This window comes from Serinus canaria, chromosome 2, assembly GCF_022539315.1.
Source record: "Serinus canaria isolate serCan28SL12 chromosome 2, serCan2020, whole genome shotgun sequence".
Classification (NCBI taxonomy): domain Eukaryota; kingdom Metazoa; phylum Chordata; class Aves; order Passeriformes; family Fringillidae; genus Serinus; species Serinus canaria.
The window spans coordinates 2,499,836-2,525,168 of NC_066315.1; the positions used below are offsets into that span (position 1 = coordinate 2,499,836).

Here is a 25,333-nt window from a genome sequence, read left to right on the forward strand (position 1 = left end):
GGCAGAAACCTCCAAGAAGGGCTACAACCAGGATGGATGATGGTCATGAGTTTCTCATGCAGTTATAAGTTTGGTCCATTTACATACCAGGGGTTAATCCTCCAATTACAGCTTCAGGTAATGAAGTAATTTACTCCAAGTTTTCTCCCCCCAGTTCCCAGAATTTCCAGAATGATCAGGTTGGAAGAGACCTTCAAGATCATCCAGTCCAACCCAGCCCCAACAGCTCAACTCAGCCCTGGCACCCAGTGCCACATCCAGGCTTTGTCACACACACCCAGGGATGGGGACTCCACCACCTCCCTGGGCAGCCATTCCAGAACTTTATCACTCTTTCTTTGAAAAACTTTTCCCTGCTCTCCAACCTGTATTTCCCTGGACACAGCCTGAGGGGAATTCACTGTTTACATCTCTCAGGGCCTGAGACAGTTGGGTGTCCCTGAGTTTCAGGCTTAGAGAGGAATTGTTTTGTCTGAATAAAATGGGAGAACAGCAGCTGACAGGCTGTGGAGTTTTAGAGCTATACATTAAAGCAGTGCAGGATATGAAAAATATAAAATCTAAATCCTAAGGCATTGCCTTAACATGACTCCAAGCACCAGCTGTGTCCCCTGGCACTGTCACACCCATCTTGCCCAGAGTCCAGTGAGCAGAATGGTGACTTTTGCCTGGGAATGGTGCTGACCACAATGGAAAGGGGGATTCAGCAGCTGTGGTTTGTGGCCAGATGTGTGCTGCAGGCTGCAGTCATGGTTTAGATTGGAAAACACAGCTCCAGATCCCTGGGGGCTGTTCTCTGGAGTTTGGGACAAGGGGACAAGGAAAAGGACAAAGTGTGGATGGCCATGTCTAGTTGTCCTGAGTCTGGTGGTTCAGGCTGGAGTGGGAGTAGGTGTAGTTGGGCATGGTGTGGGTGTCTGTCAGTGAGTAAACACAAACCCCAGAGCTGCAGGCACTGGAGGCTGCCACAACTACAGGATTAATCTTGTCCTGACTCATTTGAACCCTGAGTATGCTCCTAGTGAAACCAGAAGGAGTTTTTCATATATAAATTGCTACAAGACAGCTGGGTGATGGGCATCGTTGTGCAAATTCCTTTTTGTACCACCAGAAAAGAGCTGGGAGTGCACATAGGTGGATGCAGAAGGGAAAATTTAGTCCAGAGACTTGGTAGAGTTCAGACTGACATCTTTTTGTTACACCTTCTGTTGGGTCTGGAGTAGCCCACCCCTGTGTGTTTGCTCCCAGTAGGACAGCTGGTATTTTTTTCACTTGTTTGTGCTGTAATGGTATGTTCCATCCAAAAGAGAGTGACTGAGCCAGGTGGAGCTTTCCAGAGGGAGAAGAGGCAGAGCCTTCCTGGGGGAGCCTTGTGCCTGCCCTGGGAGGGGATTGGAGAGAGCAAGGTGGGGTGGGGACGATGTGAGAGCTTGGCCAGAGGTAAGGAGCTGTGGGATGAGGTCAGTGCTGAGGGCAGAGAGGTCAAGGAGGAGGATAAACAGAGAATCCAGTCTTGAATCTTGTGGTGAAACCTGCGCCTGTTCTGTTATTTTATTGTTATTATTTTATTGTTATTCTGTTATTTTATCAGCATTGCTGTTCATTAAACAGCTCTGGGTGATCTGCCTAGGCCAACCTCTCAGGGACTGCCCTGGAGCTGGAGCCAGCCACTGTTGGTCATTTGGGAGGGGTCTCTTTATGGTTTGGCCAATCTTTTCTGTGAATATTCACATCTTACAGCTTTGAGATTGTCCTAGTGAGTGATGATAATCACAGTCACTTGGAAAGGATGTAAATTCATTCAGTGTGAATTTCTGGTCTGACACTAAGAAGGAACCTGAGATTTTCAGTGTCTTTCTCATTAATTCAGATAACTTCTGTGTCTGCCATGTTGGTTATGGGACTTTGATGGAGGTGAAATCCTCAAGGCAGAGGAGAGACCTCTCTGGCTTTAGACTGATCTACTTCAGCAAAGTTGTGATTTGGATTCCCAGCATATATGGGCAATGAAAGCTGTCAAATCTATTTCTTGCATGGCCATATATATTTTGTGTTTACCCAGCATCTGGCTCTGCTTGGTAGACAAGAAACCTGAGTGACTGCAGTCAAATAAGATCTGCTTTTCTCTCTTTGAAAGCCGAAATGAATCCTTGGGGGTCATCTGCTCTGAGTGACTCGGAGCCTTGGAATTTATTTTCAGGTGTCTGCATGGTGTCTATAATATTTTGACTGGGTGTGGGCTAGTCCTGTTTCAGTCTGGACAATCCAAAGCTTTTGATATTTGCCATTTGCTGACTATGATTATTTTGTTATCTGCAGGGAACATCATTAAAAAACTCCCACGGAAAACTGCTGTCTTCATCAATGACACTGCCACCTTCTGCGTGGAGCTGGACAACGACTGCCAGAACGTCAGGTGGCTGAAGAACAGAGAGGAAGTCAAACCCAGCGACCGCATCTCCATCACCTGCTCTGGCAAACAGCACACCATGACCATCCGGGAGTGCAAGGTGGAAGATGCTGGGGAGATTGCCTTCCTGGCTGATGAAAGCAGGACTTCCACCCAGTTCACTGTGACCAGTAAGCTTCTCTTTAGTTTGGCCTTGGGGTTGTGTCTTCCCATGGCACTGTTGTTGTTTCGAGTGCCACTGTGGTAATTTTGGTGTCCAAGAGCAGCTGAAGGTTTATGTCTGCCACAAAAAGCCAACAGCCTGACTGTGAGTGTTTGAGGTGTATGGAGGGATCCAAACAGAGAGAATATCTGTGGAGTCATGGAATTGATTGGGTTGGATGGGATCACCTCATTCCACCCCATGCCATTGGCAGGGACACTTTCCGTCAGACCAAGATTGTGAGGGTCTTGTCCAGCCTGGCCTTGAACATGTCCAGGGGTGGAGCATCCACGGTTTCTCTAAAAGCAGTGCTGGGGAAAGACCAAAGCACAATCGTATCTTACTTGACAGAGCAGTAGCAGCAGGTGCAACATCGTCAAGACTGGACCTGAAATGAAATTGGTGAAGCTGCCTAATTTTATTTGGCATTATTTTGATGGCACTGCATTTCTCAGGTGAAATCTGTTTTGTTTAAGACAAAAATACATAAGATTTCTGGCTCTGTTGCAGTTTTGGTTCATATATGAACAAACCACCCACTCCAGTCACAATTCAGGAAGAGTAAATCTTTTCTTCCACCACTGCAATTGGTCAGTGGCAAAAAGAAATCTTTTATTTAACAAATATGTAACTGCTGAGTTATATAAACTTGGTTTGGGCCTTCTGAAGCCATTGAACTAAAATGAGGAAAAAATGAGGCAAGTGTCACATTTGGTTTTGTGACAGTTTCTAAGGTATTTGTAAATCTGTACCATCCAAGCAAGCACCTATGCAATGGCAACAATAAAGTTCAGTTTGATTTCAGACACTGCTGTTTAAATTATGAAGAAAGGGTTGATTCATGGAATAGAAATTATAAGAAACTGCCTTCCCACAGGTATTGCTGAAGAAAACATTGCATTACCATTTCTGATGGCAAGGTCAAGAGATCCCATTCCAGGGCTTAGTGTTCAGCTTAATGTTACCCTAATGGGACCTTTGACATCTATCTGTGACCAGCAGTCCCTGACAGGCTGGTAACTGTGCACCCCAAACCACTTCTGTGTCTATTTCTGTAAGGAAGGAAAAGCGTATCGCCTTGAGATTTCCTATTTTTACACTTTGTGCATATCAGATTCACTGCTTGGAGAATCCTCTGTGCTATGTCCACGTCTTTTTCAATGAGCTGGGTGAGATTGGTGGTGGTTCTGATATCTTTTATAATGTACAGGCCGTGTTTGTGTATTATTTGTCATCTTGCATCGTTACCATGCCCATTTTAAGGATGGGGAAACTGAGGCAGGAAGGAGATCAGTTGTCCCAGAGCTCAGTTTTTAGTTTAGGCTCATCAAGAGGCTCCATCTACAGTCAGGAATTCTTGAGTATGTCCACTGTGTGTTTCACTCACCTCCCAGACCTTCTTTAAGCTGGATTAATTGCTCCTGAGTGTGCTGTTCATGGGATCACAGCTGGAGTCTGGTTGACTGACTTAACCCAGGCACCTTTCAGATAGCCAAAATTAAATGAAATTAATCCTGGCCCATGTCCGTAGAGGTGTAACGAGAGCACATCAGGTAATTCCTCTTGACCATATCAGTGGCAGCACATAGTGAATGATCCTGATGGGACTTGAGCCTTCTCTAAAGGTTCAAGAGGAATGGAGGGTTGAAAATAAATATTCACTATGCAAATACCTGCAGGAATACGTTTGTAGCCTCAGGTACCATTAAATAGCCACATCTCCTCAATAGTAGGTTCTCATGGTGGGGACACTTCTTTATGTCATCTCCTTTTGAAGTTAATTCCCCAGTCCCAGAAGCTGGTTCTGCATAAATTACTAAAATAATGATCCCAAATGATGTCACTCTTGGGAGACAAAATTACAGCTTCTGAGTGGGGGTAGCACAAAATTCAGGGGCAGGACAGATACCCAGATGAAAGAAGCTGCAGGGAACATCCAAGCCTGTGTAACAAGCCAGGCCCCCCATAACTCTTTAAGGATTTGAACAACCTTAGAAGATGGGTAAAGCCATCAGCAGAGTGAAAATAGGAAGCTGAGTGTTAGTCTGCTTTGCTCAGGAGCTGTGAAAGGCAGAAATGTGGGTCTGTATCCAGCACTGAAGATTTAAGCCTACAAAATGTTTGTTGAAGATTCTCTGATTGTCTTGACTGTTTAATGTTGTGTGTAGAAATCACCTATGTTTAGCTGTGCAATACAAGTATTGGACATCAAAATTTGAACTTGATCTGGAATGAAAATGACTCTGTGATCTTTGTTTAAAACATCCTCAAAGCATCTTCCATCCATTCTCTTTCTTTTCCATCTCAGATCAAGGTTTTATTGAGGTTTATTGAGCACAATGAACTTTTAGTCCAGCGTAAGCTATTTTGGCTTTTCTCCTCTGACGTAACTCACTGCTCTGTTTTGTTTTGTTTCTTTCTCTTGCACAGCTCCCAAAAAACCTCCCACCCAACCCCCAGCTGACCCTGTGGTGAAAAATAAAACAGAAACCTCAGTGACCCTGGCGTGGTCCCCTCCGAGGATGGAGCGGCCCATCCCGGTGGACGGATACATCGTGGAGCGCAAGAAACTCACCGGCTTCACCTGGGTGAGGTGCCACGAGTCCCACGTCCCCAGCCCCGAGCTCACAGTGAGCAACCTGGCAGAAGAGGCTGACTACCAGTTCAGAGTGTCTGCTGTCAATGCCTACGGACAGAGCCCCTACCTGGAGTTCCCTGGGAGCCTGCACCTCGGTGAGCACGAAACCGGCACTAAACGGGGTGGTCGGACACGTGGGTGCTTTGGAAACACTTCCCGTGGCTTTGAGGATGGAGAAATAGCCCAGCAAATCCTCTTTGCCTTCACTGCTGGTTCTCCTGCCTCATGCCAACCACTGACCTTCACCAAAGGGAGGAAGGAAAAAGTGCAGACCCAGCCCAGTGAGGGTGGTTGGGTTTCTGTGGCAGAGCTGTGGGTGCGTTCGTGTTCCATATCCCACATCAGGCTGTGGGGGAGGCAGAGCTCCCTGCTGTGGACCTTAAACCTGTAAATGCTTGTTTCCTGCAATGAAAACTTGAGATGACCTTATGGTATAATTTTCAATATGTAGACATGAGATATTGATCTTGCACCTGGAGAATATTTATGGGTGATCATACCATCATGAAAACCAAGTTCTAGCTAGTCTCTCTTTCATCTAAGAATTTCTAGGAGAAATTCAAGGGTTTTGTTTTATTTCTAGGGTGCCAATGTGCCCACAGAATCATTGGGTGCAATGGGATTTCTTCTTCCTTTGAATCACTGCACTAGAAAATATCTGTACAGATATTGAAGACCCACACAAACTTTGATCATAGCGTGTCTTGTGATTGTGTCATCCTTGTCCCTCGCTGTCTGAACATGCTTGCATTGTCCTAGAATATCTAGAACTGACTCATAGGGATATCTAGAAGTCCCTCCTTCTGAAATCTATGAACAATATTGGCTATTCAATAAACAGCACACCTGTAGGGGACTTAGGTGTTTCTGGCCTATGCCTTTATACATTTTAGGGATACAAAAAAAAAAAAAAAAAAAAAAAAAAAAAAAAAAAAAAAAAAAAAAAAAATCAGTAAAATACACCTGTTTTTCTAGACCTGCAAAAACAGGACTCCAGAGGTCACTTACCTGCAGCTGAAGGAAACAAATCCTTTAGACCAACCATGCATTTCCTTCAGTGGATGAGAATTTTATAAAGCTACGTTAATTAATTCTCACGTGTTGTTTACCCTGACAATTTGGTTCCTAAGATGAGTTATCCTCCATGACAGAGTTGTTCTCAGAGGTGTGTGTTGTTTTTCCCTAGAACCCATCCTGGCTGTGAAGAACCCCCTGACCACAGCTGAAGTTGCACCCGGAGGTGATGCCCTGTTCACTGTTGACCTGACCAAGACATGTTCTGGCACTTGGTACCTGAATGGCAAAGTCTTACAGGAAAGTGAGACTTACATCATCAACAGAACCCAAACCACTCACACCCTGGTCGTAAAAAATGTCACCAGGAAAGACGACGGGGCAGAAGTGAAATTTGTTGCCAACGACGTTGAGACCAGCACCAAGATGAGAGTGAGAGGTATTTATTGTTAATGCTGTCCATCCTGCTCCACTCAGGGGGTGGTTACTGGGGCTTGAGGATTAAAACTGGGGCTGGAGGCTTTCCTTGGTCTGTGGGAAGCACCTGAAATTGTGTCATGTTGTTAATGTGTGTCCTGGTAATGACCTCACATGACAGCTCAGACAGAGCTGTTCTGGCCAGCTGGTGGTATCTGAACTAGATTGCTTCACATCAGCTCACGAATTTCTGTCAAATTTATGTCATTCACAACCATCTGTCATTGCATTCTGTCACCAAATCTGCAACTAATTCACCTAAAGTTGTAATTTCAGCTCTAGCTTTGACCAGTCTCTTTGACTGTAATGATTTTTCAAAAGTAAAAGAGCATTCATTACTAACACAGCTTTTCTTGCAGGTGTTTTAGTCCACCATGTGTGGGATATAAAGTTAGTATGCTGGAGCTTGATTTAAGAATCAAGGTTTCCTCTATGAAATGACAGTAACATCTGTACCTACCATATTGCAAGGCAAAACATAATGAATTCATAATGAATCATTTCTTCTGGAAGGATGTGTTTGGCTTGGGAGAAGATCTCTGCAGAATCATGTTTAGAGTGTTATTTATCAGTAGGAAAAAAATGTGTTGGGTTTTTTTTCTTAGTGACTCTGACGGTAAAAACAGATAAAGTTTTCTGAACTGAGAGGGAATGCACAGTATTGACATGAGTGTTGTGACAGTCTCACAGACCCTGAGTTCTACAGTACTGTTCTCTAACAAGCTAAAAATGGAGCCCCATCTCTCTCTCTCTCCAAGGCCTTTTAAGGATAAACTGTCCAATTAACAAATGACACCCAAATTATTTTCACTTTTAACCCAATAACCAACAACCATGGCTGCAGTGGGGACTTTTTATCCAATGACACAAAACCAGCCAAACCTGTGGAGGAGAAGGTGAAGAAGAAGGCCCAGCCTCCACCCCAAAACCTCCATCTTGCTTTATATCCATCACTGTAGTCTAAACCCTCAAACTCTGAGTTTCCCACCCTGTGATATCACACACTTCTATCCCAACTCCACACCCACAATCCCAGCTCTGTCATTCCATTCTGGAAGCTTCTCCAGGCCCTCAGGTCACTGCAGTGTTCTCTTGGGGATCAGTTCCTGGCAGCACAGAAATCTGAAATTCTCAGCAGCCAGGGTTCCAACAGTGGGTGAGGGCAGGAACAGGATCTAACACCTTCAGAGCTCTCACAGTCTACAGCCCACCTGTATCAGGGATAAATTATCATGATATAACTGGAAATAACAAAGCCTCTTGTCCTGGCAGGAGCTGCAGTGAGATTCACCAACAAGACCAAAGACACAGAAAAAGTCTCAGCTCGGCTGAGGGAAGAAGCCAAACTCCAGGCTGAGCTTTCAGACACAGAGGCCACTGTGAAGTGGATGAAAGATGGGAAGGAGCTCAAGGCCAGTGAAAAATATGAGTTCCAAAGTGTGGGGAAGAGGCGCATCCTGAAAATCCGCAGCGCTGCTGAGGAGGATGCTGGAGTCTATGAGTGTGTCTGTGAAGGGGATAAAATGGTTTATCAGCTCTCAGTGAAAGGTGAGTGACTGCCTGGGCTGCTCTGCACTGATGATGTTCCTGCCCTAAACCCATGGAGCCATCAAGGCACACAAAGGGACACTCCAGAGGGAGTTGGGTGATTGTCCATCAACATCCAGCCTTGATGTGTCCCACAGCAGGACTGGGGAGCAGATGCAGCAACTGGCCAGGTGCTGAGAGCTGTGCTCTCACTCCAATTGGCATCTTCATATTCCAGGGAATTTGGTGTAATTTTGTGAGGGTGAGTGGTGGGCAGGGAAAAGGGCTCTTGAGATGGAGAAATCCAGCCCCAGGGGAAGGACATGGCACAGGATCCTGTGTCTGTCCCACACTTGCTGTGTGACATCAGACAAGTCACTGAAGAGAGACTTCAGTTCTGATTGTACAAGATCATCTTGGCATTGTGGAGTTTGTTTGTTTGGTTTTGGTTTTTTTTTTTTTTTTGTTCGTTTGTTTGTTTTTGGGGTTTTTGGTGGGTTTTTTGGGGGATTTTTGGGTTTTTTGTTTGTTTGTTTTAAATTGTATTATTTGTTTGAGATTTTTTTTGTTCTTTTCTGTCAATACAGTGGTTGATAAAAGACCTTTCCAGGGTATGCTGGATGGCTTAACCCCTTCCTGTTTACAGGGTGTTCAGATGTGTAGAAAAATCAGCAAGGGGGCACTTTATTTTGATATTTCTTGAACCAGCACAGTTCTACAGCTGCCCTTTTTTTTTGGCTCTTCTTCCTTTCATGACAGTCTCTACCTTTACCCTGAAACCAACAGCATTAAGCCTCCTTCTTGCAAACCTTCCATCTGTGCAAGATTTTATGAACTAGAGCAGAGCTGTCTCTGCCTTGCAGGGGACAAGGTTTTACCTAAAACCCGCAATCTATCCCCAAACTATTCCTCATGTGGATCATCAGATGTCTGCTGAGGTTCAGAGCACAAAATCTTACTCCAGGCCAGTCCAGCCTGGTGTCAGATTGTCACCAAAAGTGAGGGAAAAACAAAAACTCTCCAACAACATTTTTCAGTCTTAGAGAATCGAGGCATCACTTTATTTCTGTCCAGGCTGTGCAACAGAAATAATTTCATCCACACATTGCCTGGGTCATGGGAGGAAACCCTGCCATCACACATGAGGGTTACTAGGTTTTTCACTGACTCATACAGTCAAAACCCAGAGAAATTAATTGGTTCAGTGTTCATTGGTCCCAAATTCTGCATTTTTTAGTATTTGGTTTCCTCTTGGTTATTGATCCCTTTGCCTTCAATGCTAATTAGGTTCTCATTTGTTCTCTTATTGATCTTTTCTGAGACCAGGTGTCTCCAGCCATGCCAGGGGTGCTGTCTGGAGTTGATGTTCATTAATGGTTGTTATCTCTTTTATATCTCCTGTGCTACCCCCAGTCTGTTGAGGTGTTAAACTCATCAGGCCTCAGGTGGTGATACAGTTCTTTGAAAAGAAGCTTCAATTCCTTTCCCCTGCACAAAGATTAAAAAAAAACCCTGACTGAAGTTATATAAAAATTTTCACCTTTGCATTGTTCCCAACAATTCTGGAGGGATTTCAGAACCTGTTTTCCTTTGAACTGGCAAGTTCAGTCTGTAAAGCCACTTGAGTTCCATGTTTTGTCCCACAGCTCAGCCTCACCTTCCTCCCAGGCATGTTCACAGTTCCTGCATGGAGAAAGTCTGAGGTGTTTCATCTTCATGTTCTGCTGGCACCTCACCCTCCTTGGTCTCTGTAGGAACAGCAAAGTTTGAGAACATTGTGGGGTTTTTTTCCTCATTTGACAACTTGTTTGGTCATTTCAAGGAGCAAACTTGAGAGAGCTGAAAAAAAAAAATCCAAATATGACTAAATCTATTAGAGAGGAATTTCTGTCTACAACTGGCACCTCCTCTTGATTTGGTTATTTGTTTTCCTCTCTTGCTCTGCCTCTTTAGCATTATTTTTTATTCTGACAGCTCTGTCCCTATTTATTTGAATTACTTAATGGATGTTTCCATGTGGTTTTCACTGGGGTGTGCCTAGCAAATGAGTGATCAATGTTATTATTTAAAATAACATAATAGTAATGACATAATAGAACAGCATAAAAAGATAATAATAATGATGATGATGATGTTGGTCTGCATTGACAAGCTGTGATTTAAAGTCTGCTGTTTACAGCTTGATTCCTGGTGAATCACCTTTGGTACCTCTCATCCTTGTGGGATGAGCCTCACAAATGCTGTACCAACATTTTACCTTCCATCATCACCACCTTTTATCAGCCACAGGCAGCTGGGGATCATTTAAGGAGCAGGTCAGCTGCAGGTGGCACGTGGGCATCAGGTGGCTGCTGAGGGGCCACTGTGCCAAGCCATGGCCACTGTGTCACTGCCTGGGCCTCCTGCCCAGCCCAGCCAGAAATGCACTTGCCCTTTGTCACTGCAGCCCCTGCAGTGCCCCGAGCTCCACTGCCAGGCACCCTCTGACCTCCCGTGGTGACAAGGGACATCTGAGACGTCTCCTTCAGGCTGCTCTGGGTGTATTTTTCACTCTGGTTTTCTGAGGAAGGGGAAGGTGAATGAATGAACTCATCTCCCTCTTCTTCCTCCCACAACCTTGAACCTGTGGATTGAGTTTCAGTAATGCTGGGGAAAGAATGTCTTGGCAGTCCTTTTCCCCTTTCCCTTTTCCCCTTTCCCTTTTCCCCTTTCCCTTTCCACGTTGTCCCTTGTGTCCCCTGTCCCTTGGCCCCCTGTCGGTTCCCTGTTCCCCTTTCCCTTTTCCCTCTTCCTCCCTTTTCTCCCCTGTTGCCCTTTTCCCCCTTTCCCTTTTCCCCTTTCCCTGTTCTGTCCCTTTTCCCTTTCCCCTTTCCCCCTTCCCTTAACCCCTTTTTTTCCTTTCCCCTTTTTTTCCCCTTTGTTTTCCCCCCTTTTTTCCCCTTTTTTTTCCCCCTTTTCCCCCCTTTTCCCCCGTTTCTCCCCTTTTTCCCCCTTTCCTCCCCCCCCTTTTCCCACCCTTTTCCCCCCTTTTCCCCCTTTTTTCCCCGTTTTTCCCCCTTTTTTCACCCCCTTTTCCCCCTTTTGTCCCCCCTTTTTTCCTTCCCCCTTTTTCCCCCTTTTCCCCCGTTTGTTTCCCCTTGTTTCCCTTTGTTGGTTCCCATTTGTTTCCCCTTTGTTTTCCCCTTTGTTTCCCCCCGTTGGTTGCCTCCCTTGGTTTCCCCCCCTTTTGCCCCCCTGTTCCCCCCGGGTCCCCCTTTTCCCCCCCCTTTTGTTCCCCCTTTGTGTTTCCCCCCTTTTTTTCCCCCCGTTTTCCCCCTCCTTTTCCCCCGTTTTCCCCCCCTTCATTCTCCCCCTTCTTTCCCTTTCTTTTCCCTTTCGTTTTTTCGCCTTTCTCTTCCCGTTCTCTTCCCCTTCCCTTCCCCTTCGTCCTCCCCTTCTCTTCCCCTTCTCTTCCCCTTCTCTTCCCCTTCTCTTCCCCTTCCCCTGTGGTTTCAGTTTGGATATTGGTGTGGGTTTGAATTTTTTGCTTTGAGGCAATTGGTGACTCAATTATTTCACTCCATGTTAATACAATGCCAGATTTCTTGTTTATTTTCTATGCTCCAGTTAATTTCCAGGAATACATTTATTGTCATTTAATTCCTGTGAGGTATCCATATAGGTTATTAATTTTAAGTAATTAAATTTATCTAGGTTATATTTTAACCTTCCAGAGTCAATTCACTTGCCAGGTGGTTACAATATAATGATTGAATAACCTTCCTGGCTTTACCTCCAATTTATTTCTTTTCTCAACTCCTTTAAAATAATATATTAATATATTAATAATATATTTTAATAATATAATAATTCTGTTTCCTGGGGCTTCTTTTCCCTGACTCAGCCTCTTGTGCCCTCTGTGTGCTCTGATTTTTGGACATGGGATAATCAGGATTATAGTTGGAAATTTGTCTGCTTCTGCTTTGGAATGAAGTGATTAGATCCATAATTAAATGAATAGATTTTGTCTTACCAAATTCCAGAATGAATACCAAATGTAGATGTCAATGCACATTTTTTCTGCTGTGCACAGAATCCTTTACCAGAGCTGTGTCCCTGGTTTGTTTCAGCACTTGCAAACTTTGTAAACAAAGAGAAAACAGGAGGAGTTGTCAGGGCCACTGCTGGGAAACAGGCTGAGCTTGTGTCTGAGACCTCTGAGGCCAACATCATGGTGAAGTGGTACAAAGATGGGAAGGAGATCACAGCCAGCAAGAAATTCACCATGGAAGACAAAGGAAAACTGCACAAGCTTGTGGCTTCGGCTGTGACAAAAGAAGATGAAGGAACTTACACCTGCAAAATCGGGGATGACACCCTTACTTTTGATCTAAAAGTCTCAGGTGAGTTTGTACTGCAAGTGTGGGATCAGAGTCTGTGTGGGAAATGCAGGATTTTGTTCTTTAGACTTGTCCTGCCTTACAAACTGACAGATTTTTGGGCCAAGGTTGCACAACACTTGGAGAGGTTCTGACCCTTGTTGTGATCCTGGTGCAAACCCAGAGTATGGGCAAATAATAGAGTGATGCTGTGATTTATCTGAGTCAGCTCAAGCTTTTTCCAGGGCTGGAGCACGACCCAAAAAACAGCTGGCAGCCACATCTGGCCTCTATTCTTTCAGCTCAGCCTGCGCATCATCTTAGGATCCCCTCAGTCAGGGGTTCAAAGCCTTGCTGGGACTCCTTTGACAAGTTTAATTCCTGATTTTGAGTGTTAAACGTCTCCTGCTGTTCCCAAAGGACGCTGTGATCTCAGGGATCCCTCCCTGTGGTGCTGTGACTCCATCAGTCACGTGCCCATCACACAAAGCACGTGGCTGTCAGGACAAACCCAGAAGAGAAATGCTTGTCACCACTGCATTCCAGCCCAGGATGGAGCCAGAGTATAAAATGACACAAGAACTCATCAGTGAAATTCAATATCTTTGAAATTCAACTGATTTGAGTTGCATGCTTGTGGGAACTTTCTCCTAAATGGGGTTTTCTGGCTGGTGCCTGGAGCCCAATTTTTAACTTGGTCCTAAATTTAAGATTGAAACTCTCCTGAAGGCTTCTCCTGGCATGTCTGCAGTACAATGCAATTGAAGAGAAGGCACAACTGAGTGCTCATGACCTGTAACAGAATATCCAGGTTACTGTGATGCTGTCCATGAGCTAACTAAAGACTCAGCAAAGCTGATTAATTTAGGACAGAACTTATCTGGAGGGATTGCTGCAGGATTTAGTGAGCTGGAGGGAGAGTTTCCAGCTGGTGGTTGCTCAGGTATTCACTCTGCATCTCACCTCCAGTTCTCTTCAGAGAATGCAACATCCTGCAATTTCTCTTGGAGTGTAATTCCCATCCCCTGACTTTACCCATTGGAAAACTGGTCTGAAACCAGGCACTGTCCTAACTGCCCCCTCAAAAGGCAATTTGTGCAATCTTATTTATCCTGACTGATCAGAGCTGTCAAAGCTGTGTTGTGGAAGTGTTCTGGTTGTGCTTTTGTCTGAGCATCAGGTTCAGAGGATTGCCTGAGCTTGGTATAAACTTTTTGCTGGCCACGGGCAGGTTGGGTGAGTCTCACCTGTAACTCCTATCACATGGCTGAGGCAAAGAAAACTGGTGTCTGCTAAATTCCAGAATCACAGAGAGGTTTGGGTTGGGAGCTTAAAGCTCATCCAGTTCCACCCCTGCCATGGGCAGGGACACTCTCCACTGCCCCAGGCTGCTCCAAGTCCCATCCAGCCTGGCCTTGGGCACTTCCAGGGATCCAGGGGTAGCCACAGATGCTCTGGGCACCCTGTGCCAGGGCCTCACCAATTTCCAGGAAAGAATTTATTCTTAATACCCCATCTAACCCTGCCCTCTGGTAGTGTGAAGTTGTTATGCTATGTTCTATCCCCCCAAACTTTTTGGGTGAGGAAGAGGGCTGAGTTACAACCTGGTGACAACACCTTAGCCAGGGCAGCTTCCTCCTTGTTCCATGTGTCACCATAAACATTTCCCAGAGTGCTGGGGAGCTGCACTGCACACTCAGGGGGTGGTCTCAGGGCAGGGAATCAGTCTGCCTGGAGGGTAATGAGACACCCCAGTAACCCTCAACAGCAGGATTCTGGAGGCACCACCTCCCTCTGGTCAGCTAATTGTGGAAGGATACATCAGTCCTAATGAATGCACATTTTAATTAAATACTTTCCTGTCCTGGCAATTGTCCTCGGGGTGCTCAGTGACAGAAAGCAGCAGTTGCTGCTAGAGGAAATGCAGTACTGAGCTGAGTTTGGCTCCAAGTGACAGCCCTCAGCCTGCTCTTCAGGCCAGGTGGAACAAAGGCTCTGAGATAGCTGACATGCCCATCAGACACTGCTCCTTGGCTTAGGGACAGGGTCTGTTGGAGAGGTTTGCTCATATTTTACACCGAGATCTCTGTCCTCACTTGGTTGTCTTCAAAGACAGGCCATCTTTGATTATTGCCTTTGCAAAGAGTCTTAATTGATAAAAATGTTGTATTGTTGCTGCCTACATGATAAATACCCTTTGTTGCAGAGCCCATGTCTGTGCTGCCAGCAGGGTTTGAGCTGAGCCATCCATGCAGGAACCTCCACTGAGCTGTGAGAGCAGCTCTGAGTTCTCTGCTGGGAAGATGAGTTTCAACCAAAAGATATGAGATTATTGACTCCTATGTTCATAGAAATGTGGAATAGTTTGGGTTGGAAAGGGCCTTAAAAACCATCTCCTTCCAACCCCCTGCCATGGGCAGGGATGTCTTCCTCTAGACCAGGTTGCTCAGAGCTTTTTCCCAAGTTGGAGAATGTTCTATCAATGAGATTATCCCATATCTGCCGTGGCCTGGAGAAGAATTAGTCCAGCAGGATTGGTGCTGAACGAGGAGCTGCAGGAATGGGCTCAGAAAAATTTTAAAAAGGCTCCTCATCACCTCTAGCTAGTTCTTCTGAGTCTTCTCAGGTCTTTTCAAAGCAGTTTCTTCTCCCAGACATCAGCACATCCCCCAGAGCTTGCTTGACATCAGAATCAAGGAGTGAAAAATGAAGTGTGAGCAACTTGAGGGCTCAGTTTGATTTGAAAGATCCAGAAGGATGTAGGGCAGATGAGGGGGATTTCACTGTAATTGAGAGCACTTATCTGAAGATCAGAGGGGTTTGCACCATCTGTCAGAGAGGCATCAAGAGTGTGTGATAATGAAATAAAGATCAATAACCACTGTACCCTAACTTTGTACAGATAAACCTGCATCAAGGCTCAAACCATTTTCTCTTTTCCGCTCCAGATGAAGCTGTTACTTTTGTCAACAAGCCCAAAACGACTCCAGAAGTGTCAGTCAGTCCTTCTGAGAGCCTGGAGCTGGTGTGTGAGGTGTCAGCTGCAGGTGGGGCCGTGGTGTGGAGGAAGGATCAGACCGAGGTGAAGCAGGACCAGAGGACAACAATCGTCTGCCAGGGGACACAACGCAAGCTCATCATCAAGAAGGTGACACAGCAAGACCAAGGCAGCTACACCTGTGAGACAAAGGACGACAGAACAACATTCCAAGTCAAAGTCAGAGGTGAGAAAATGCCAGGAGTTCCAAAGGTAAAGGAGAATTCCATTTCAAGTGGTGGCTTGCATCCAGAGGATCATCTCACAATCTCCCTGGGGTGAAAGATCTCAACCCAGACCTCAACCATTGCACTCAATTTTTTTTTTTACTTTTTTCACAACAATATTTTATACACTTGGTTCTACATCCATGACTGGTTGTGACCACAAAAAATCATAGGAAAGGATGGAAATTCCTTCTCCTCTCACAATTAGCTGGTGTGTCTGCAGAAAAACTCCCATGAGAAAATAGTGTGAGGGATGGATAGCAGAGGGATGGATAAAGGGGAAGGTGTTTGAAGAGCTCTGATTAGATCCCACCCTTAAACATTGCATGGGGCTTGGAGCAATGTGGTCTAGTGGAACCTGCCCATGGCAGGTGGGTTGAGTGTGATGATCTTTAAGGTCACTTCCAACAAACCATTCCACAATTCCATGATTAGATGGAAAACAATAGAATTATCCCAAATAGGCAAAATAATGGTTTGTGGACCTAAGGATACAGGTGCTACTCCCTTCTGATTCACTGGGATCTTGGAGAGACAGGGGGAGAGAAAGAGAGAAGAAGGAGGAGGGTTCAGGCGATACAAGTTGGTGCTTCAAGTCCTACATTTAAATCTGTCCTAAAACTGTGAGTTTTTAACGTTACCCCAGAATTCCCACCAAGTTCCCATTCCTATTCACCTCTTAGCAAGACAGAGATGAAGGTGCTTTCTTGCACTAATCATGATGTTACCCATCATGATATTACCTGTGGGGGCAAGTGCAGTGAAATAGGAGGAGCTTGATTAAACACCAGAGACAGTGACTGCAAAAAGCTGCGTGTGACTGTTGGGATTCTCTTACAGAGACAGAGGCTGTGTTTACAAACAAGGAGAAGGTGCAGAAAGAGGTGAAGGCTGCACTGTCAGAAAATGCCACTCTGAGCTGCGAGGTGGCCCAGGAGAAAACAGAGGTGAAGTGGTACAAGGATGGGAAACTCATCACCTGCAGCAAGAAGTTCAAGGTGGAGTCAGAGGGCAAATCGCGTCGTCTGGTGGTGGGTGAGGTGGAGAAGAAAGATGCAGGGGAGTACACCTGTGAGGCTGCAGGCCAAAAACTCACCTTCAGGATCAATGTCACAGGTGGGAGATTGTTCATTCTCATCACAGAAAGGTCCTTTATTACTGAAAACTGTACCACACTTTGGGCTCCAGTTTCTGTGCAGCCTGAAGTTGCTTTGAGTAGGGATGGAGATCAATCACTCATCCACTGTCACATTGATGCTGACAGCTGGACATCTTTATCCATGGGGCTGAATCCCCCTCAGTGCCCCTTGGCGTTTTCTGATTTCCCAGTAATGGAAATATAGAAAGATTCCGTCCTGTCCCATCCCATCCCATTCCATTCCATTCCATTCCATGCCTTTATAAGGATAAAGGTAAGGTGTCTCCCAGATGTGTAGGAAAAATAAGTCTGGAAGAAGTAGGAAAACAGGGCTCCTAGAGTGAACAAGGCTTCCATAGGGGTCCCAGTGGCAAATGAGATTTGGTATTTATTTATCCCTTGCATTCTAGAACACAGCAATGGGTTTCTTGTGGAGATGGGAATAAGCTGAAATCCTGAGGCATGGGATCATTTTTCTCAGAAATGGCTGATGTGTTGTCCTCAGACATGACAAAAGCCCACATCCTTTCTGAGCATTAAAAAAATACCAGAGATGTGGAAGTTGTCATGGTTTTTATTTGGGTTTGATCACTTTGGACAGCATCAGCTTGTGTGTGATTTTAAAATGACTTCTCCCACTCCACAGAAGCAGAGGATGCATTTATCAACAAGGAGAAGGTGCAGAAAGAGGTGAAGGCTGCACTGTCAGAAAATGCCACTCTGAGCTGTGAGGTGGCCCAGGAGAAAACAGAGGTGAAGTGGTACAAGGATGGGAAACTCATCACCTGCAGCAAGAAGTTCAAGGTGGAGTCGGAGGGCAAATCGCGTCGTCTGGTGGTGGGTGAGGTGGAGAAGAAAGATGCAGGGGAGTACACCTGTGAGGCTGCAGGCCAAAAACTCACCTTCAGGATCAATGTCACAGGTAGGAGACAGATTTTGGGTTGCATTTCATTGGCTTTTCTTTGTATCTGGGTGTTTTCCTCCATTTTCTCTGATGCAATATTAGAAAAGCTGTTGAAGAACTTTCTGATGCAGGTCTGAGCTGCTGTTTCAGTGAGGCTGTGTAGGACTGGGCAGATCTGGAGCTGACCTGTTCATATCCTGGTGTCAGCTCCTCACCTCCCTGTATATCTCCTTCAGCTGAGGAAACAAACAAGATTTCTCGATATATTCAAATTTACTTCTCAATAGCAGGCACTGTGTTAAAAAATCTCTTCATTTTGATCACCAGTACTGGTTTTCCTCCTCCTGTTATGGGTATTCTTCCATGGAAATCACTGCTTTCCTTCCTCTTTTTTTGCAAGTGGTAGGACAAGAGTAAATGGTCTCAGGTTCCACCAGAGGTTTAGTTTTGATATAAGGAAAAAAGTTCTTAACCAAAGAGGTTGTCAGGCATTGGAACAGGCTGCCCAGGGAAGTGGTGGAGTCCCCATCCCTGGGAGGGTTTAAAAGCTGTGTGGATGTGGCACTTGGGGATCTGGCAGTGCTGGAGGAACAGCTGGACTCAGTGATCTTCCACGTTTTTTCCAGCCTAAATGTTTCTGTGATTTTTTTGGCCTCAGTATATTTTACAAAATATTTGGTGAATTTTATCTCAGGCTACAGGCAGCCGTGGATCCCCAGCTACATTCTGAGTGATCATTTCTGATTGTGATGTTAAGAAAAAGGGTTTGTTTGTTTTAATATTTATAACACTCCACCATCTCTATAGCCAAATCCCTCTTTTTTAACATTAAAATTCTTGTCTCTTATGCAGAGGTGATCAGAACAGGGAAGCAATTTTCACCTCTGTTTTTTTAAAGTGCCAAACAGAGGTTTGTCATTTTATCAGCAGTGTAGAGGAACTGCTGTGTTGGGAATCTATTGACTCCACTCTGTGTGGGGTACCCAGGCTGTGAGCTGAGGCATTTTGGCTCTTTTTCATTCTTTGTGTAGCTCATTCTTTGGCTGAGGGAGCTGCCAGCTTCAGTGGAGGATAGGTAAGGAAGGAAGGATAATTAATATAGATTTGAGAGGTGTCTTCCAGAGAAAATTCTATGTGGGCATTGATAGACCATCATAAAAACACAGAGTAATTTGGGTTAGAAAGGACCTTAAAAATCACCTTGTTCCCACCCCCTGCCTTGGGCAGGGACATCTCCCACCATCCCAGGCTGCTCCAAGCCCCATCCAACCCAGCCTGGAACACTTCCAGGGATCCAGGGGCAGCCACAGCTTCTCCAGGCAAAATTGTTATAAACCAAATTCATTGTTTGCTGCTGACACTGGTTCCTACATTACTGCAGAGGCGTAGTCAGAAACCAGAAATTGAGTGTTTTACACGTGAACCTGTCTCTCTGAGGGGGCTGTCTGCCTCAGAAAGGTTTCCAGCTCTCTCTCCACGGTGGCACAGGGTAATGTGACCCCTTGCCCTGTGCCACCAGCCTGCCCTAGCTACCGTTGCTGTGTTGCTCATGGGGACAGCTGTACCACGACGTGCAAGTCCAGCCCTGGCTGGAAAATGATCCAGTGTGAAAGTCAGGAGGGATTATGCGTACTCAGAGTGGTTGGCTCTTCTGCTCCAGAAATCCTTCTCCTACTCGTTTATCTCAGAGTGCACAGGATTTCTGGGTCTTAATTTATCCTGGTGCCATTGCACTTGGAAAGATTTTCAGGGTTCCTGTACTCCAGGGCTCCACTGGAAGCACAAAGCCTTCCCTGCTTAAGGACAGGTTGAAGGTTAGATGGTTAGTGTTGGGTTTTGGGATGCCACTGTAGTTTTTGGGTTAATAAAAAAACAATAAATCAGCTGCTGCACACCTTGGGACTGAGTTGCGCACACAGAAAAAGAGCTGATTCTGAAATACCAGTATTTCAGGATTCAGGGTATAAATCAGTGAAAGTTTCATGTCCTGAAAATACTTTTCCTCATTTCCACTGAATATTCACTAACCAGCTTCATTTAAGGTTGGAAATGTCATCTTCACTGAAAAGTTGTTTAAATTTTAAATAAGCTTCTAAAAGAAATTATTAACTGGTGTAAATCACTTTGGAAGCTGATTAAAAGTTTTAGTCACACTTCCTATCAGTGTAAAAATGGTTTATATGAAAGGTCAAGAATGTAAAGGACAAGTGAGATGAGTCTGGAATATTTCTGCTCTGCTAACCTGGCATTTAAAATACAGCCCTCATGAACACAGATTTCTTTTATAACCTATTTTGAATACACTCTGCATATTCACACTTGGAGTTGTAGATGGGAGTTTAAATATTAATATTTTTTCAATCAGTTTTGAATGCAAAGCTTGAGCCCTTTCAGATGTCAAAATGCTGCTGACACGTCCCTTTGAGGAGCTTTGCATTACCCAGCACAGACCATGTGCCTTCTAAATGACAGCAGCATCTCCTCACACCCCTTCTGCAGCCAATATAAACAGAGGAGCTCAAATTCAGAGCCCCTGAGCTGGATTCCTGCTCTGTGTTGCTCCCTGCAGGACTCCTGTCTTTCTGTGGACTGTGCAATATTCATAGCAAGGCTGTGGTGTGGCCCAGGACCACAGGTGGTGCCACTGTCAGCAGTGGAGGAGCTCAGCCTGAGCTTACCCTTCTCCTCACCCTCCCAGGCAGCTGCTGCTGCTCGGAGCACAGACGTGATGGAGACAGGAGAAAATCGTCCAGGAGGAGCCAAGGATGGCCCAGGAGGCTGCAGGGGTGACTGGGGAGAGGAAGGCAGTAGCACAGGGGATGGAAGTGGCTCAGCACTCCCGAGAGCCTCCCAGCTCACAGAATCACTGAGGCTGGGAAAGCCCTCCCAGACCATGGAGTCCCAGCTGTGCCCACACTTGTCCCCAGCCCAGAGCACTGAGTGCCATGTCCAGGTGTTCCTTGGACACCTCCAGGGATGGGGACTCCAAACCTCCCTGGGCAGCTCCTTCCAGTGCCTGACCACCCTTTCCATGGGGAAATTCCTGCTGATGTCCAACCTGACCCCACCCTGGCCCAGCTTGAGGCTATTCCCTCCTGTCTCTGGTTCTCTGGGAGTAGAGCCCAGCTTCCCCACGGCTGCACCCTCCTGTTAGGAGGCCAGTTTGCTGGGAAATCACAGATTTTTAGGAAATAAAAATACACTTCTGTGGTGTTGCGGATCCCCAGGATGAGGTGAGAGATGAGAATTTGACTCTGTGTTCTCAGAAGGCTGATTTATTATTTTATGATATTATATGACATTAAAAGAAATTATATCCTAAAACTGTACTAAAGAAAGAGAAAGGAGACATCAGAAGGCTAAACAAGAATGATAATAAAAACCTGTGACAGACCAGAGAGTCTGAGACAGCAGGACTGGGATTGGTCATTAATTAAAAACAATTTCACATGCCAGGATAAACAATTCTCCAAATCCCATTCCAAAGCAGCAAATCAGAGAGAAGCTGAAGCTTCCCAGCTTCCCAGGAGAAAAAATTCTGGCCAAGGGATTTTTCATAAAATATCATGGTGACATACTTCAAATTTTATATGCTAGTTTTTTGTGTAATGTTCATCAAGTGCTTTTCCATATTAAGATCCATGTCTTTGTCCTGTCTTTGGGATTGGGTTACAAGGTATTTTGTGAGCAACACCCAGTTTTGATCTAAAATAACTGGTAAAATCCTCTAGATAATGTGACAGTGGAGGTGGCAACTCACCTTTGTGCTGCATTTGGCTCGTTCCAAATGTGGGGAGTAGAAATATCATCAAGACACAAGAGAGAATTTCATCTTGATATTCATTCATTTTTACATTAATTGTAAGAAATTTACAAATGGGGTGGTTGAGCTGTTCATGAGGGCAAGTCAGAGAGGGATGATAATTACATGGACTATATTGGGAGGGTACATTGCTTTATTTATATGATAAATAGAACTGCAAAGCTGGGTTACTTACAAGTGTTTAATACTGAATTATTTATGTTGGAAAAGACCTTTAAGGCTGTCGTGCCCAATGGTGAAACCAGCACTGCCAAGTCCAGGATCCTGCAGAACATCCACACCTTGTACAAGTAAGAACTTCTTGGGAAAAAATATTTACATCTTGTATATTTTCCCTATTTCAGAGGCAGAAGATGCATTTGTCCACAAGGAGAAGGTGCAGAAAGAGGTGAAGGCTGCACTGTCAGAAAATGCCACTCTGAGCTGTGAGGTGGCCCAGGAGAAAACAGAGGTGAAGTGGTACAAGGATGGGAAACTCATCACCTGCAGCAAGAAGTTCAAGGTGGAGTCGGAGGGCAAATCGCGTCGTCTGGTGGTGGGTGAGGTGGAGAAGAAAGATGCAGGGGAGTACACCTGTGAGGCTGCAGGCCAAAAACTCACCTTCAGGATCGATGTCAAAGGTGAGAGAATATGCTGCATCCCTGTTTTACACCCTGAAAAACTGCAATCCCTGTTATCATCCTGAGAAACTGAAGGAGGGGAAGGTTATATGGCTTGTCAAGCTCCATCTCAACAGGCAGTGACTGAGCCAGCATTTAACTGGTGTTGGTTTATTCATGAAATTGTGTCCATGCTGTTAGAGCTGTCTTTGTTTTTCAGAAACTGAGCATGCAGTGGATTTCTGTAGCCCCAAACTCCGGTCAGGGTGAAGATCACTGGGGAATTTCCCTGGGAATCTTGGGGAGATGCACTGATAGCAAACTGAGAATTCACTAATTGCTGGAGAAATTAAAGGGTGCAGCAAATCTGAGCACAGGCATTCTATTGTGAAAACTCCTTTCTAGAATATAGTTTATTATAGAGGAAACCTTTATATTATGGCCTCTGTCAACTGGATGGAAATGCCAGAACTGTTCTCAGAAGCAGAAAATGAGGAAACCAGCTCTTTTCACCTTAATATTCAAGACAGCTTCTAATCTTGACATCCTTCAGTTAGATCCTGATGAATTTAAAGCAAATTGAAGAGTTCATACATTAGATTTATTTTTGGCCATGGCACGGTGCAAATACAATTGGAGCTGGCTAATTTTCATTCATTAGAGAAAAATAATTTTTTCACTTCTTGAGAACAGTTGGGAAATAAAGATACAGACACAGAATAGCCTCACAAAGTTTGTTTTCCCAACACTATCTTTGTTTTGTTGGCAAAGTAAACTACGACTCTAGGCTTGGTTGGATAATTTAATGCTCATCCTCTTACAGCAAATTTAATTCTGAGAGATCTCATCCACCTTACTGCTGTTGGATTTTGGGATATGTTATTTTCTTCAGATTTTGAAGAAAGATAGTGGTGGAAATTAAAGCAATTTTGAAGCTGTGTCTTGGTCTACATGAGAATGACTCCTTCACTGGCACTTGATGTAATTCAAATGTTAAAAATTCAGTAGGTGCTGGCAGCAGGGAATGTGAATGGGAAATTTATTTCAACATAATTGAAAAGGTGATGTGTGCATTTGGGAAGGGATCTGTGAATTTTCAAAATCTGCCCTTGTACCCTCAATTGCAGAGGCAGAAGATGCATTTGTCCACAAGGAGAAGGTGCAGAAAGAGGTGAAGGCTGCACTGTCAGAAAATGCCACTCTGAGCTGTGAGGTGGCCCGGGAGAAAACAGAGGTGAAGTGGTACAAGGATGGGAAACTCATCACTTCCAGCAAGAAGTTCAAGGTGGAGTCGGAGGGCAAATCGCGTCGTCTGGTGGTGGGTGAGGTGGAGAAGAAAGATGCAGGGGAGTACACCTGTGAGGCTGCAGGCCAAAAACTCACCTTCAGGATCGATGTCCCAGGTAGGAGAAGATTCTTTGGCCCATCAGTCTTATTCCTAGAATCTTTAGAGAAATTAACATTATTTTATAAGTCGTCTTCGTGTTACGCTTCAAATTTTTGGAGTACATCAGTGGCGTGGCCTAGGATGGGTACAAATGCAAGTTTTCTTCATATATTCTTTGTAAAACATTTGAAATCCTTAAACCAGGGAGCTGAATCCCTGGAAAATTTTGGAAGCTACCCGCCACTGGAGGAAAAAGGCTGTTATAAAGAAGATACTGATTGTGCATCACCTTCCTTCTGTCTTGGTGCAACAAGAACAAATCTGCACCACAGCTCGTTCTCAGTGCAGGGTCATGGTGCAGAGCCTGCCCAATGTCCACACTCCTTTTATTTCCTTTGGAAGTGCTCATTCCAGCCTGAAGGGAGTCATGGAAGTAGGGTTTGATATGTATTAAGGTTTTTAAGGTGTCAAGAAAATGGCAAGTAAGGAAAGAAGGTGTCATGGAGACTCATTCCAGTTGTATTTCCCTACTGGGGCTGTAGAGAGGTAGAATGGATTCAGCTTCTCAGATTCCTCACAGCTTCCCAATCCAATTGCAAATGGTGTGACTGATGTGTCTCTGGAGGACAGGGGGTTTTCACCTTTTGGATGTGAGATGAGCTGAGCTTTTCTCAAGGTGGCACTGAGGACAAATAACAGGGTCCTGGATGGGTCATTGCTGGTCTAGCACCTTTCTCACTTCACCAAATGATCTAGGAAGTAGCAGCAGCAGCTGCTGAGAATCAAAGAAATAAATTTTATGGGATTATAATGCAGCATGGAACAGATTCTTCCTCCTAAATTTGATAGGTTGCAATTAACTTAAATGAAAACACTTCCTGCCTTGACTGAGTCCTGCCAGTCAATGTTCTTATGAGCCATAGAGAGATTACTGCTGTCAAAAAACCCAAACCAGGCAAATAAACCACCACAAGGTCCTTTGCATGTTCTGATAGGCTTAGATATGGACTGTCATGTCAGAGGGGTTTTTTTTTTCCAGTGTTTCCTGGAAGCCTCAATAAGGAGATTGGCCAAAATCATATTTTAGAGAAAGTCTGGATTTCTCTCTCTTTCCAGAGCCAGAAGTTGTGTTTACAAACAAGGAGAAGGTGCAGAAAGAGGTGAAGGCTGCACTGTCAGAAAATGCCACTCTGAGCTGCGAGGTGGCCCAGGAGAAAACAGAGGTGAAGTGGTACAAGGATGGGAAACTCATCACCTGCAGCAAGAAGTTCAAGGTGGAGTCGAAGGGCAAATCGCGTCGTCTGGTGGTGGGTGAGGTGGAGAAGAAAGATGCAGGGGAGTACACCTGTGAGGCTGCAGGCCAAAAACTCACCTTCAGGATCGATGTCACAGGTAGGAGAAGATTCTCTGTGAGAATTCAATAGAGGCCAATACAGCAATAATTGAAATAACTATTCCACCATTGCTCAGTTGCAATAGTCTTGGTTTTGTTGCAGCCTGCAGGGTTCACCTGATTTTCTGTGCTTGGTTGCCTGGATTTGTGGAAATGGGAATATTTGCCTTTAGCATGGTACAAGCTCTGTCTCATTCTT

The 25,333-nt window shown here is 45.0% G+C and overlaps 1 protein-coding gene across 1 annotated transcript in view; it reads left to right on the forward strand.

The window, feature by feature from the left end:
• The window catches only part of OBSCN (obscurin, cytoskeletal calmodulin and titin-interacting RhoGEF), a 181,351-nt gene that overhangs the window by 8,806 nt on the left and 147,212 nt on the right, over nucleotides 1-25,333 (forward strand). Inside the window, 11 exon segments of the mRNA XM_050971811.1 lie at nucleotides 2,320-2,580; nucleotides 5,043-5,345; nucleotides 6,437-6,703; nucleotides 8,014-8,289; nucleotides 12,378-12,650; nucleotides 15,575-15,850; nucleotides 16,731-17,006; nucleotides 17,675-17,950; nucleotides 22,100-22,375; nucleotides 23,482-23,757; nucleotides 24,858-25,133. Of these exon segments, the coding sequence (XP_050827768.1) occupies nucleotides 2,320-2,580; nucleotides 5,043-5,345; nucleotides 6,437-6,703; nucleotides 8,014-8,289; nucleotides 12,378-12,650; nucleotides 15,575-15,850; nucleotides 16,731-17,006; nucleotides 17,675-17,950; nucleotides 22,100-22,375; nucleotides 23,482-23,757; nucleotides 24,858-25,133 (3,036 nt within the window).